The 13769-nt window shown below is 46.5% G+C and overlaps 1 protein-coding gene and 1 long non-coding RNA gene across 2 annotated transcripts in view; one reads left to right on the forward strand and one right to left on the reverse strand.

Annotated features, from left to right (window-relative positions):
* Positions 1 to 11832, forward strand: part of TBC1D10C (TBC1 domain family member 10C) — a 39346-nt gene extending 27514 nt beyond the window's left edge. The window contains exons 7-10 of the mRNA XM_029575990.1: positions 435 to 500; positions 3023 to 3212; positions 6220 to 6374; positions 7931 to 11832. Of these exons, the coding sequence (XP_029431850.1) occupies positions 435 to 500; positions 3023 to 3212; positions 6220 to 6374; positions 7931 to 8428 (909 nt within the window). The 3' untranslated portion in view covers positions 8429 to 11832. The remainder of the gene's footprint in view (positions 1 to 434; positions 501 to 3022; positions 3213 to 6219; positions 6375 to 7930) is intronic.
* LOC115075533 overlaps positions 10524 to 13769 on the reverse strand; it is a 120731-nt gene continuing 117485 nt past the window's right edge. The window contains exon 3 of the long non-coding RNA XR_003852550.1: positions 10524 to 10615. This is a non-coding gene — a long non-coding RNA (uncharacterized LOC115075533). The remainder of the gene's footprint in view (positions 10616 to 13769) is intronic.

Genomic DNA, 13769 nt, shown 5'->3' on the forward strand with positions numbered 1-13769 from the left:
TGCTGCTTTCTCAACCCCTAAGCCTCTCTTCAGCTGTCTCTTCATACACAGGGTGTCTCGGGGTGCTGCTGCCTCCATCTCTCAGATTGCTTTCCAGCTTCAAATGCAGTGTTCATAATTTATAATGATGAGCAGCACAGCTGTACCCTGGTTTCCTTAACACGGGGGAGTATCTGAGAGATTTTCAAAAACTTCAGCCAGAGCGCCTTAGGCGTGAAGTGATATAAAAGCTGAAAAGAAACAAGGGAGAATACTGATGTTCTTGATCCTGGAATTATTTTCCCCCAAAACACCTAGCAGGGCTGTGGAAGCTTTAAGTCCTGGTCCCTCCTGTGGTAAGACCCCCCTGACAAGTGAGTTGGGAGCCTGTACCTGGTTCTGCCAGTTCTAAATGACATTTTATTCACCTCTTCCCCCCCCCTTTTTTTTTTCAGCAAGCTTTCTGGTGCTTGGTGCAGATCTGTGAGTGCTACCTGCCGGGCTACTACAGCCCAGAGCTGGTGAGTCTATGCTCGTCATAAAACCCTAATCCTAGCCCTTTTTTTTTTTTAATTTAGATTTATATTCCACTTTTCACATTTTCAGCGCTTCGCAGTGGATTACATTCAGGTACTGTAGGTATTTCCCTATCCCCAGAGGGCTTACAATCTAAGGGGGTCATTTTTCAAAATGCGGTAAGGCGTTTTTGCATGCGATCGCACCATATCGTATGGTGCGATGCAAATTCCAAACATGGGAGGAGTAGGGGCAGAGAGTGGGCTGGGTTAGGCTCCCTGCGAAGAGTATCACACAGCCATAACGCAGATGTTTAGCTACACCTTTTTCAAATGCATTGCGATAGCGGCTGTGACCATGTGGAAAGGGTATATCTCCATTTGCGATGTGTCCCGTACGGCTTATTTCAGAGGATTTGAAGGCCCTGGGGGGGGGGGGGAGATAGGTATTTGTATCCCTAGGATAGGCCCACCTAGTAACTCGAGGTGGGGATTAGGTAAGAGTGTAGGGGGTTAGGGGCCACTTTCACATTGTACATGAGACGTACGAACAGAACAGTGGTCTCTTGTGAAGATTTGATGGCCTTCGGAGTGAGGAAAGTCACTCCAAGATGAGATTTGGGCAAGGGTCTCTCAACCTAGCTTGATGTTACCCAGGTAGAGAGTCCATCAAGCTAGGTTGAGAGACCCTTGCCCAAATCTCATCTTTGGATGAGTTTCCTCACTCCGAAGGCCAGCAAATCTTCACAAGAGACCACTGTTCTGTTCGTACCTGTGTTTGATTCAAAACTATTTGTCATTGCCTTTTTATTAAAACAAGAGCAAATATATAAAGGGAAGCACAAGGTGCATCTTTGAGACAGAAAGGGTGCACTTTTTTTAAAAGGTTTGAAAGCCTCCTACTCTGGCTCAATCTGATGTGTCATGGATACTTTATTGCAAGGATCTCTAAACCTAACCCTAATCCTAAACCTTAATTAAGATTACAGTACAAGATGGATTGGCTCAAACTGCTGCACAACTGGGCCGATGCAATGACCTTTCAGCGCCCGCTTTGTTAAAGCACGCATGGCACCCGCAATAGGCAAATTAGTGGGTCGCTTGCGCGACCTTAGCGCCTCCTTGTTAACGCGACCCCGCGGCGACAGCCAGTTATGAAGACCGACGCCGGTAAACTCGGCATCGGTTTTTATAACCAACTGTCTGCCAGCAATAAAAACAGACGTCGGGTTTATCGGCGGCGGTCTTCAATACCGGCAGACGGCCGATTGTGAAAACAGACGCCGAGTTTATCGGCGGCCGCTTTCAATACCGGCAGACGGCCGATTATGAAAACCGATGCCGAGTTTACCAGCGGCGGTCTTCAATAACTCGCCGGGCTGCCCAGGTATTTTTTGTTTGTTTGTTTTTTTTACTGAAGAAGTACAGAAAAGCAGTTTTTTCTGCTTTTCTGTACTTCTTTTACATGCACTCAGCTATTAACCCCTGCTCCAGGCAGGCGTTAATACCTGAGCCATAAATGTGCATCTGAGGCGCACATTTATTTTTTTGAATGCGGAGTGAATGAGTAATAGCCTCATTTGCATGCATTTGCATGTGACGAGCGCTCTCTCATTCACTCCGCGTGGGACGAGGGTTAAATAGGCGCTAATCCCCCTATTGCATTAGGGGATGGCTTAGCGCCTGTTTAACCCGCGTCCGACAGCAGGTTAAACAGTGCGATGCACTGTATTGCATCGGCCCCTATGGGACTCTTAAAATATTCCCTGTTGAGCTCACTTTGGTGTAATGGATGTTAAACTCCAGTTGTGCTGGACACAGGCCAAGATTTGTGCAAGAGAGGTCACTCCAAAAGGACTTTTTCCCATTCTCTGCCCAGGGAAAACAATCTTTATTGAGTAGAGGTTAGTGGCTCAATGCTTGGCTCAGTTATGCTGGAAGACAGAGCTGGCTGTGGCTTTTCTTTCGGATGGGGGTTCACCAGGAAGGGTTGGGTTGGGGAGCAGTTACAACCAGGGCTCTCTAGTAATGAATTACAGAAATTCTCTGCATGCAGATTTGGAAGTTTGCTTGGGTTTCGGGAAGTCAGAATGACACCAGGGCCCACGTTTTATAGAAAAAGGATTTAAAAAAAAAAAAAAAAGCAGCACAGATGTAGAATGCGTTAGTACATAAGTTAACTGAAGTCATGGGTGTGAATGAGAAATGAGCGGGGCTCAGGGGTCAGGAAAGAGAAGGAGACTCGTCTGGAGAGTTCTGCCAGGTCAGACGGTTCTCAGCCGCTTCCTATTCCATTCCCTGCGGTCATTCTCGGCTGCTTTTCCCCCCACCTGTGGAGACTCCGCAGGAGCAGCCTTTTTAAGCCACTTTTTTCTCACAAAGGGTAGCAGGTTCTTCAAGGGGGGATTCGTTCCCTTCACCTCTTATTGGGTTGGGGGGGGGAGGGGAGATCGCTTCTGAGGGGCAAGCTGTTCTTCTCCTGCACGGACAGGGCCATCCTCAGCTGCTTTTCCCCTCGCCTGCTGCAGGAGGCTGTGCAGTTGGACAGTGAGGTTTTCGTGAGGCTTCTAAAGAAGGCCTGCCCCGTGGCCTACAGACATCTGAAGAAGCACGGCGTGGGACCCCTGCTCTACGTCACGGAGTGGTTCCTGTGCCTGTTCAGCCGCACCCTTCCATTCCCCACCTTGCTGCGGGTCTGGGATGCCTTTTTCAGCGAGGGTAAGCCACTAACTCACAGCTCCTTACGTCTGCAGAAGACAACATTACAGCCCCTTAAATGCGTTTTGTACAGCTAAATTCTGTCCAGTTGTCACATATGGGCAGACTGGACAACCAAGGGGCCAAGTGCTCTTTTTCTGCCATCCTCTACTATATTACTATCAGGCCGATTCAGTAAAATGCACGGGAGAACTGGCGCTCCGAGGCGAGCGCCCGCTCTCCCGATGCGCGCCCAGGCACCTCTCCTGGGCGCGCGATTCTCTATTCAAATGAGGGCCCGCGGTAAAAAGGAGGAACTAGGGACACTAGCGCGTCCCTAGCGCCCCCTTATTGGCAGAAGTGGCGGCTGTCACGGGTCTGACAGCCGACGCTTAATTTTACCGGCGTCGGTTGTCGAACCCACTGACAGCCACGGGTTCAGAAAACAGACGCCGACAAAATTGAGCGTCCGTCTTCCAACCCACGGGCAGATTTTTTTTTTAAGATTTTTTAATTTTTATTTTTGGGGCCTCCGACTTAATATCACTATGATATTAAGGCAGTTTTTTCTGCTTTTCTGTACGCTTTCCTGGTGCCCTGCCTTTGGCAGGAGTTAATTTCTGAGAGTAAAATGTGCGGCTTGGCTGCACATTTTACTTTCTGTATCGCGCAGGACTAACTAATAGGCTCATCAACATGCATTTGCATGTTGAGGGCACTATTAGTTTCAGGGGGGTTGGACGTGCGTTTTCCACGCGCTATTACCCCTTCCATTTACCCTGTAAATTTTCCATGATATCACTTGAATCTTGCTTCTTGATGGAAGCCTATAGTGAGGCTACAGATAACCTCTCTACTTCTGTTTTAAAAAACCTCTCCAAATTATCCCCCAACTCCGCTGAAAAATTGTCTTTCCCCAAGGTTTCCACATAGTGTCTAAGTTGCAGGTTAAGCGTAACAATCTTTGAGAAAGAGCAGAGAATTGTTCAAGCTCATGGAATTGTCGCATCTCACCTTCATTGTTAACTCTGTGTGCAAGTCTGTGCACCCCATATAAAAAATAAATAAATCTTGATTGAAAACCTGAAGTAAAATCTAGATTTCCTTGTACAGGCACGAAGTGTACTAGCACATAAATATCCCCACATCAATCTCAAAGGATCAGTTAAAGCTTTTGACTTAATCTGATTCAATGAGCGTCTACTGCCATGGTGAGTAGAATTTAGTGTAGGCGAAGGGAATTAACCAACCCTTTTTCATACCTAGATGGTATAAACTCCTCAGTTCCAATAACCAATCCCTAAGGTGGCGCACAAAATATGCCAAGTTATAAGCCACCATGTCTAACAACAATCCCAACAATCCCACTCCAGGAAGTGAAAGTAAAATGCCGAAAAAGCACTCTAGGTTTACTACTCTTCCAAAGAAATTTAGAAATCATTCTATTCACAGCTCACAAATGTTTTCCTAGTATTCTTAATGGCAAAGTCTGTAATACATAGAGCCATTTGGGAATAATGTTACTTTGAACAATGGTAGAGAGTGCCTTTGTTGCAATTTAAGCTTTGCTTGCAAAATGAATGAGGGAATTTGATTTGTATATCAGCATCAAGTCTGATGGCAAAGTGATCCCTAAATAATAGGGAAGGAACTTTCTGCCCATCGCAGCAGACGTTCACTCCCCCATAACCTGCTCACCTCAGGATTTACTTATTTTATCTGTTTATAAAATGTATGGCTCTCCAAAGCTTCTGACTTATTTAGATTAAGTTTAAGGCCTGGCCAAATAGAGAGAATTCCCATATCAAGTGTTCTAATGAGATACAAAGATCAATTAAGTATATTAGCATATTATCCATAAAGACCACTATTTTGAACTCCCTTTGTCGTCACATTGCTATTTATATATTTATTTATTTGATTTATGTACCGTATAATCAGTTTAAACTATAAAAGCAGTTTACAATAAAACATACATAGCACATTTTTTGTATCTTCTATAATAAAGGTTCCAGCATGAGAAGAAACAACAGAGGTTAGAGAGGACAACCTTGCCTGATACCTACTCTCTGATAAATCCTGTCTAACTGAACACCATTAAACCAAAACCATCACCTTAGGGTTTGAGTACAATAATTTCACGCTTTTGAGATAATTTCTCACTAAGCCAAATCTTTTCAAAACAAAAAAAAAAGTAACTGCAGTCTATGCGATCAAATGCCTTTTCTGCATCAAAACTCACTATCAAAAAAAGGAATATGGTGATGCTTGCAATAATCCATAGCAGCTAAGATTTTATACAAATTGGGTACAGGATGCCTGCACCTTCCCGTCAGGATGAGCCCTCAGGACTTGCATTGGAACAAGGCACAGAACCCAGATATGAAGGTGCCCACAGAAGCAGTGCACGACCACTGCAGGACTGGACACGCAAAGTAATCTAGGACCAGACAGGACCACAAAGCATAGGCCTGAGACTAGGACCGTATATGAGGCCAAACACAGGCCCAGCTGTATTTCTTTTATTCGTTTAGTACATTTATAGCTCACATGATCTGAAGGGTCACAATGCACAAGCACAGTAAGTAATGAATATAATAAAATAAAAAATAGAACTAAAGAAAAGAGAAAATAACTCTGATTAAAACAAACTAAAAAAAAAAAAAACGGGCAGAAAACAGAAATACATGACTTAAAAATACAGTGTAGGCCCAAGCTCTGGTGAAGTGCAGACTGTGAGCCTGGAATACAGCTATGTCCAAACAGGAACAAAATGGCCATAGAGTTGGGAGGACTAAACACAGTCCCCGAGGCCCACCGAAGCCCTGATGGTGGGAGGCAAGAACTGCCCGACAGGGCTTCGCAGAAAGTTAGGTGAATCTCCAGGACAAGGCTGAGAACCATTGAACAGAGCACTGCCAGAGATAAATTGAAGACTGAGAATGCCCTGGAGGAGGGGAAGCTCGTGACAGACCTTGTTTCACCTCTTACTGTTCCATCTCCCTGCAGTCCGCTTTCTTCTTTCCAGGGGTGAAGATTCTCTTTCGGGTAGGCCTGGTTTTGGTCCGGCTGGCCCTGGGATCATCGGAAAAGCTGAAGGAGTGTGGAGGGGTGGTGGAAACACTGGAAAAACTGCGCAGTATCCCAACACGGCTCCTGCAGGAAGACATCTTCGTTCCTGAGGTGAGGGACACATGCAGAGACGGAAACAGCACCAGAGAGAGAGAGGCACCAAGTGCAACAGGAGGGAAGGAAACGAGCATTAGCACCAGAGAGAAAGGCACCAAATGCACCAGGAGGGGAGGAGGAGAGCATTAGTACTAGAGAGAGAAGCACCAAGAGCACCAGGAGGGGAGGAGGAGAGCATTAGCATCAGAGACTGAAACATCAAGTGCACTAAGAGGAGAGGAGGAGAGCATTAGCTTGAGAAAGAGAGATAGAGAGGCATCAAGTGCACTAGAATGGGAGGAGGTGGGCATTAGCACCAAAGAGTCACGTGGGCCAGGATGAATGAAAGACAGCATTAGTACCAGAGCGAGAGAGACACACGTGTGCCAGGGTCAGAAAGCATTAACACCAAAGAGAGAGGGACCACCTGTGCTGCTGGGAGGAGGAGATGAAAAGCAGGCCACAGTGCCTGAGAGAGAGACAGAGAGCGAGAGAGGGGCACCGTGTCTACAAGGAAGGGGAGGTGAGAATGTCGGCAGCTGAAAGACACTGAATATGCAGGTGATGGAAGGAAATCCCCAGGGCCAGGCACGTCCCTCACATCAGACTCTCTAAGCAGGGCTGACCCTACAGGCTTGCAGGGTGAATCAGCCTGCGGTGTGACATCCACTCCCATGATAATCATCCCCTTCCTACCCCCCTCTAATTCCCTTCTCTCTTCCCCTCTGCAATCATCACCTCTTTTCCCCACCCCTCCCTGCATTATCATCCCCGTATCCCCTCCTCTCTCCCTGTGAAGGAAATGCCTGGCAGGAGGAGAACCGTGCTTCTTACCTGCAGCTGCCGCCTCCTCTGAAATCTGAATCATAGGGGGCCAGCAGATCCCACCAGACTATGGGGCCCTGCATGGGTCAGACTTCGGATGGAATTCGGCAGATGCAGGTAGAAAGCCCTGCTCTTCTCTTGCTGTCAGGGGAGCATCGTGCCAGGGGCAGGATTGGGCCTGGTTTGTGTGTGTGGGGGGCGGTGGTGAGTGGAGGCAGCCCAGGGAAAAGCCTTTGCTGCAGGTCTGCTGGAAGCTACTGCGGCGCACGGCAGTGCAAGGCCCCCCGAGAGCACGGGGCTTGGGGCGGTCACCCTGATCTGCTCACTTTTAAGGATGTCCCTATCTGTAAGGGAAACATATCTGTACCTCGTTTATTAACATAAATCCCAAAGCATTGTGGTATGTGTAGTTCTGCCCCTTCCATTTGACATCGGTGCTGGAGATTCCACGGTACCTAAGGAACTGCTGCCAAAACGCCAGGCCTAGCCTAATGTCGCCCTCCAGGAACGGGTCATTCGGCAGCTCCGAGTGCATTCTGGGATCTGTGGCCTTGGTCACAGATGGTTTGGCACTGTTTTAAACCACTGAGGAAATACCCTGTGTCGGGGAGGCAGGAGGGCCTGGGACGTTTTTTTTCAAGCGGGTAGGAGTGAGGCTGCTGGTTGATCAGCTGTGGTTCGGTTCCGACCTCACCATCTTCAGTAAGGACCCGTCTGATTCTGCTTTCCCTTTTCCTTCCTCCCAGGTCTATGAGCTGGCAGTGTCGGATCGAGAGATTGCGCGCGAGTGCAGGACGCAGCTGGCAAAGATGAGAAAGACGAGGCCGGACTTCAAGTTCCAGCCGACAACTCGCCTGGGTGGGGCCAAACCGACCTTTGACGCCCAGCAGCTTCAGGAGGCCCAGACGCAAGGCAGCAGGGACCGCGGGCAGGGACCCGCCATCCCCAGCATCGTGGTGGATGAACCGCCAGCCCGGAGAACCAGGGCGGAGCGGAGGCAGGAGAAGGAGGAGCAGAAGGAGCGTAAACGGCAGGAGAAGGCGGGACAGCGGCAGGAGAAGGAGCGGCGGAGAGAGGCAGAAAAGAAGGAGGCAGAGGCAAGAAAAAAGCCAAACACGCGAGGCAAGACCTTCCACGTGCACCGCCAATCCCTGGCTCCCATGCAGGAGGCGCATGAGGGGACCAGTCTGGGGATCCCCCGGCTCAAAAGGAGCTCTGTTTCCTTCCTGGAGACTTATTTTTGAGCAGCGGGAAGACTTTCACATTCTGTTCTAATTTCCTGTTCTTTGGAGTGATAAGAGCCAGGGCCCAGCGCATTATACTGTCAGTAGAGACCAGCGGAGTGTTCTGGAACTTGTTACTGTGAGCACCATCTGGGGGAGAGCCGGCATGTGCGCAGCCGTGTCTCTCACAAAATTCTGACCGTTCTCCTCACTGCTGTTTTCCAAGACGTTACGAGCACAAATGTTTGCTGCACAGGGATAAGAAAGGTCATTTTCAGAAACGCAGCAAACTTAAAAAGTCACGTGCAAACTTTTCAGCTTGCACAAACCATCCTGAGGTTCAGACACAGGGCAGGGATGTGAAATAACGAGATTTGTTTTATTTTGTGCCCTATCCTATCCAAAATGACTCCCCTCCCCCAGCAAAAGTGAAATAAACAGAAAACAAACTGAGAGTTGTCCATGCCTACCCCTCCCTCAGCGTCTGAAGATCGGGTGGTTCTGCACAGCATTGGAGATGAGGGCGTAAAGCTCATGCATTCGCAGCTCACTGGGTTTGTGTCCGCATCTTTGCAGCTTCAGTGTCCATGTGTAGTTTACAGACACCTCCCGGGTCGGCTCCTTTTAATGTGGCCCGTTGTAGTGCATATAAACTCTCGGGCAGCTGAACATCCACTCCAGCGCTTTCAGCCATGTCACTCCTTTCGTTACCTGCGCAGAAGCCGACCAAGCCTTTGGAAGTGCCCCTCTGAAAGCATTGCTGGTTATATTATAAGGCAGGTCGGCCGTGCAGCACGGGGATGATTGTAGGGGACGGCAGGAAGCCCCTTGTACATAATCTGGAGGGCCTGAGCACAGTAGACATGGGGCGAGAAGCCAGAGGGGCTGTCAAGGAAAAAAAGATTCATCTCCTAATAGGTTAAAAGGACTCTCCAAGAATTCATTGCCCAATAAGATACTTGGACTCTAAGAATGAAAGATTTCCGGCTGACTACATGAAATAGACTTGCCAGGTGTACAGGATTTACCTTCCCAATGAGTAATATTTTATGACACATTTTTCCTGGCATAATTGTTTTGTGGATTTTTCTGTTCCAGAAGCTACAGGATATTAAACCTCAGGGCATCAGAAATTTTGCAAAATTACTCAGATTTTTACCATCTTTTGGCCTTCTGTTTGATCACTTCTTAAAATCGGACCCAACCTCTCAAGAACTGCCTAATCTGTCCCCCTCCTGTTTATATTAGAGTGGGGTTCCCCCTCTTCTCCTCCCCACCTGAGTGGGGGCAGGGCCCGTGCAAGGGTATTAGGCACCCTAGGGGAACTTTCAACCTTGTGTGCCTCCCTCCCTCTCTAACTATCAGGCCAGTAGGCCATCCCTCCCCCAGGATTTTGATAATTAAACTCAACAATCATGTTGCCACTGTCACCACCAATTCCAGAACAATTCTATAAAAACAATTGGACGATATATATAAAAAACTTGTCAGCACTAACTCCCAGAACTCAAACAGCAATGCAGATTTTACCCCAGGCCCTAGAACACCAATATACCTCCTACTGGTAAAAGGATCAAGTTGGGCAAATATACATACCTCACCTTGACAACAGAAGCAGACCACAGACCATCACCGAATACAAACTAAATGACCACTAATTAGAAACAGAAATGGAGACTAAAGCTGAACTCAGCTGTCCACATCAACTTCACCCTTGGGACATTCCATGTCAAGAGGACCAATTTAGAAAATCATCCACGCTTGACCTCCTTCAAATTGAATACAATTTTGTGTGGACGTTCTCTGGGGCCTCAAACAAAACTATGCAACATTTTTCTGCTGGATCTCTATTGTTTCAAGAGCTGGAGGCAGCTGAATGAAGGTCACTCTTAAGAGTGCTCCGCACAACAGAAAACAGCCACTTTGTCCAGGCCCTGCAGCCAAACAACCCCTGTTAGGGGCCTGAAATTTTGGGGATGATTACAACCTCTGTTTGCTAATTTCCTTTGCAAAGTTGGGAACCTAACATGAGCTTGCCACCCTATTTATGGGCCAGTAAAGTACGTGAAAACATTTACAAAAGAAATTTAAGGCTTACTTTGACGCCTCATTGCTCCGGATGAATATGTCGATTCAGGCCATAGCTGGATCAATAGTCATGGCCCATGTCGTGCATCTAGGATTTTCACTAGGACGCTTTGCAGCCAACTGGAAGCAAAGATATAGTTAACCAAAGACATGATGTCATATTTTTATGCAAATTTTCACCATTTTTTGGGTGCAAATATCTCTATTGTGTAGTTTTTAATTATTTTCTTTCTAATGTCATTTGAAAAAGCACCTTTTTTTTGCTACAATTCACCCTGTTTTGTCTTGGACCCAGCCTTGCTTTGGTCAGAATTACAGTCTGAAAGACAAGCGTCATTTGCATGCGTGAATGCACTATGTTAAAAAGAACCATCTTTGGCACCCAACTGTGAAACAGGCAAATGAGCTACAGATGTGAAATGTTACAGAGCAGCTCAGTTTACTGTGCTTATCACAATTTTCATAAATTAGTCATCAAAGTCAGTGTATAACTTTGTATGCTGATTAGTTACCTTGCATTGGTCAGTGGTGGCTGAGCCACCACTGCCAGTTCAGCAAAATTGGCAACCCCATCGTCTAGGGTTCACTCCAGACAGCCAGACAAGGTGCGAGCCACAGGTTTCCAAGTCAGTACATTTTTTACATTGATCACTTGCTGGTTCTCATTCAAGATCAGAAGGAGTTAAGCCACTAACAACTGCAATTTGATTAGCAGTGGCCCCTTGTGTGTCACTGATTTTATGCTTTGCATAACTCAAAGAATTTTGCCTGCTAACCTGCTGAATCTTTAAAGGGGAAATCCAAGAGGTATAAAGCTAATCACCCACACAATTATAATATTATGGAGGGATCCACAAGGTAATCAGTCAACTCCATTATATCACCTCACTCGTTTATTTCCCATGAATTTTTGCGGTTGAACCCAACACAACTCAATAACCCTATAATTTTACTACATATATTAGAAAAATATTTTGAAGGGAGGAGTGGAAAATTTCATATATTACTACATTGCCATTACCAGCAGGCAATGTGCATAGGTTTTATAATCACGAACAATCCACCAGCAACCTCTTTTATTTATAATTATCTGTTGAGTGTGCAAAAAGTTAAAAAATCTTCAATGTTTCCAAAGGTGACTTGATACGTATCCAAACACATCATTCATATATCCAAAATTTTATATTTTTTATAATTTTGTTTTTTATAGCCTGAGACAGTATCGCTACAGTAGAGATAACGACTCTATTCTTCATTCAAATAATAATTTGAAGCTGTGTGCTCTCTCAACATTCAACACCGACCCAGCATCTCCCGAGAACACTTATATTGACTAATAAAAATACATTATACTTTTTACTGAGTCTAAGTGTTCTTGTGTCCCTGGCCATAAGCATAGAGTAAGCTTTAACAATTTAAACAAATGTTACCGTTCGCCCAACGGGGCTGCGTTTCAGACCGAAGGGTCTTTCCTCAGGGGATGTCGGCCTTATTCATTCCGTCGGGAGCTTTACCAATTCCTCATAGCGCGTTCTTTCTCAACGCTAGAGCGTTAGAATCTAAAATTTGAGGAATGTTTGGGATGGTTGAGAAAGAATGCGCTACGAGAAATTGGTAAAGCTCCCGACGGAATGACCTCAGTCATGGGGCACTCACTAGGTTTGTGCAGCATGGTGTATGAGAGCAAGTGTGCACTTTAAGAGGATGACCATAACTCTTATTTATTTTTTTATTTTAAAACTTTTCTATACCGCCTATGCATTATTTAGGTCTAGGTGGTTTACACAAGTTAACATACATAATAAAGCACTGACATCAAACAAATATAAAAACAAAATAAAAGTTTAATGTTAAATGTTCTCAGCAGACCACAGAAAATGTGCAGGAAAGAATTCAATGTCCACACAAAATTCAGTAATATAATGTTTTCATTTTAAACAGCAGCTCCACAGTGTATATATTACAGCATTTAAAGGTGCGGGTCCCCCGTGTTTCACCGCGAGGCTGCGTCAGGAGGGACAGACAGAATTTTAGTTGTTCTTTGTACAGTTCAAATTATGGCATCACTGGGATTGAATTCTTTTCTGCACATTTTCTGTGGTCTGCTGAGATGATTTGCGTGCAGAAGTGCTCCTGTTTGCTGTTTGGGTAATGTTAAATGTTAAAACTCTATATATCTGCCACTGTCACAGGGCACATTCAGCTCTGGGTGGATGAGTTGGGGGGGGTGGTGGTGTTACATTGGTCTGCCTAGGGCGCTACAGATCCTTGTACCGGTAGGGGCGTGGGCGGGGCGGGCAGGAACAGGCTCCCGGCACAGCAGCCATATTTGCTGCTGTGCCGGGGATCGCGCACCGGCCAACTGCTGGTGCGCGCAACTTCAACCCCAGGGCTGAAGTAAGTTTAGTAATAAAAGAAAGAAAAAAAAAAGGTAGGGGGGAAAGGATGGGGGAGGTAGGAGAAGGGAAGGTGGGGTGGGAGGGAACGGGGGAAGGCAGCGCGGCTCAGCACAGGCTCGGCACGCGCATATTATAAAATCGGGCGCACATGTACGCCGTGCGTGCTCCTTTTAAAATCTACCCCAGTGTGAGAGAGGATCATGATGCACCAGTTCAGGAAGTCTATACAGAGCACACGGCACAGCCAGATGGAAAGCACAGAGTCGATAATTGGCAGTAAAGAAGAAGGGCAAAGATAGGCATGATTTGTCTGATGAGCGTGGTACACAAGGAGGGGTGTAAAGCAAGTTAAGAGAGGAGAGGCAGTGAGAAGCTGTAGGTGAGAGAACTTGAACTATAAGTGGGAGCCAATAGGGAGTCAATGCAGTGTCTTCAGAGGAGGGGTTATGTGGTCTTAGCAACTTTGCTGAAAGATAAGTCATGCAGCTGAATTTAGGACAGATTGCAGTGGAGAGGGATGGCTTGCCAGGAGACCTATGAGAAGCAGGTTGCAATAGTCTAAGAGGGAGGAGATGAGAGAGAGGATAAGGGTTCTGGGAGTGTGCTCAGAAAGGAAAGGATAGATTTTGGCAATGTTATAAAGAAAGAAACGGCATGTTTTAGCAAAGTTTTGGATCTGTGTAGAGAAGGAGAGAGAGGAGTCGAAGAGGACTCCAAGGTTATGGGGCTGATGGGACCAGGATGACGATCGTGTTATCCACAAAAACGGAGAAAGGGGGAAGAGGGGAGGTGGGCTTGGGGGGAAAGATAAGGAGCTCGGTCTTGGCCATGTTGAGTTTAAAGTGGCGGCGGGACATCCAGGCAGCAATATCAGA

The sequence above is a fragment of the Rhinatrema bivittatum genome, chromosome 13 (genome assembly GCF_901001135.1).
Source record: "Rhinatrema bivittatum chromosome 13, aRhiBiv1.1, whole genome shotgun sequence".
Classification (NCBI taxonomy): domain Eukaryota; kingdom Metazoa; phylum Chordata; class Amphibia; order Gymnophiona; family Rhinatrematidae; genus Rhinatrema; species Rhinatrema bivittatum.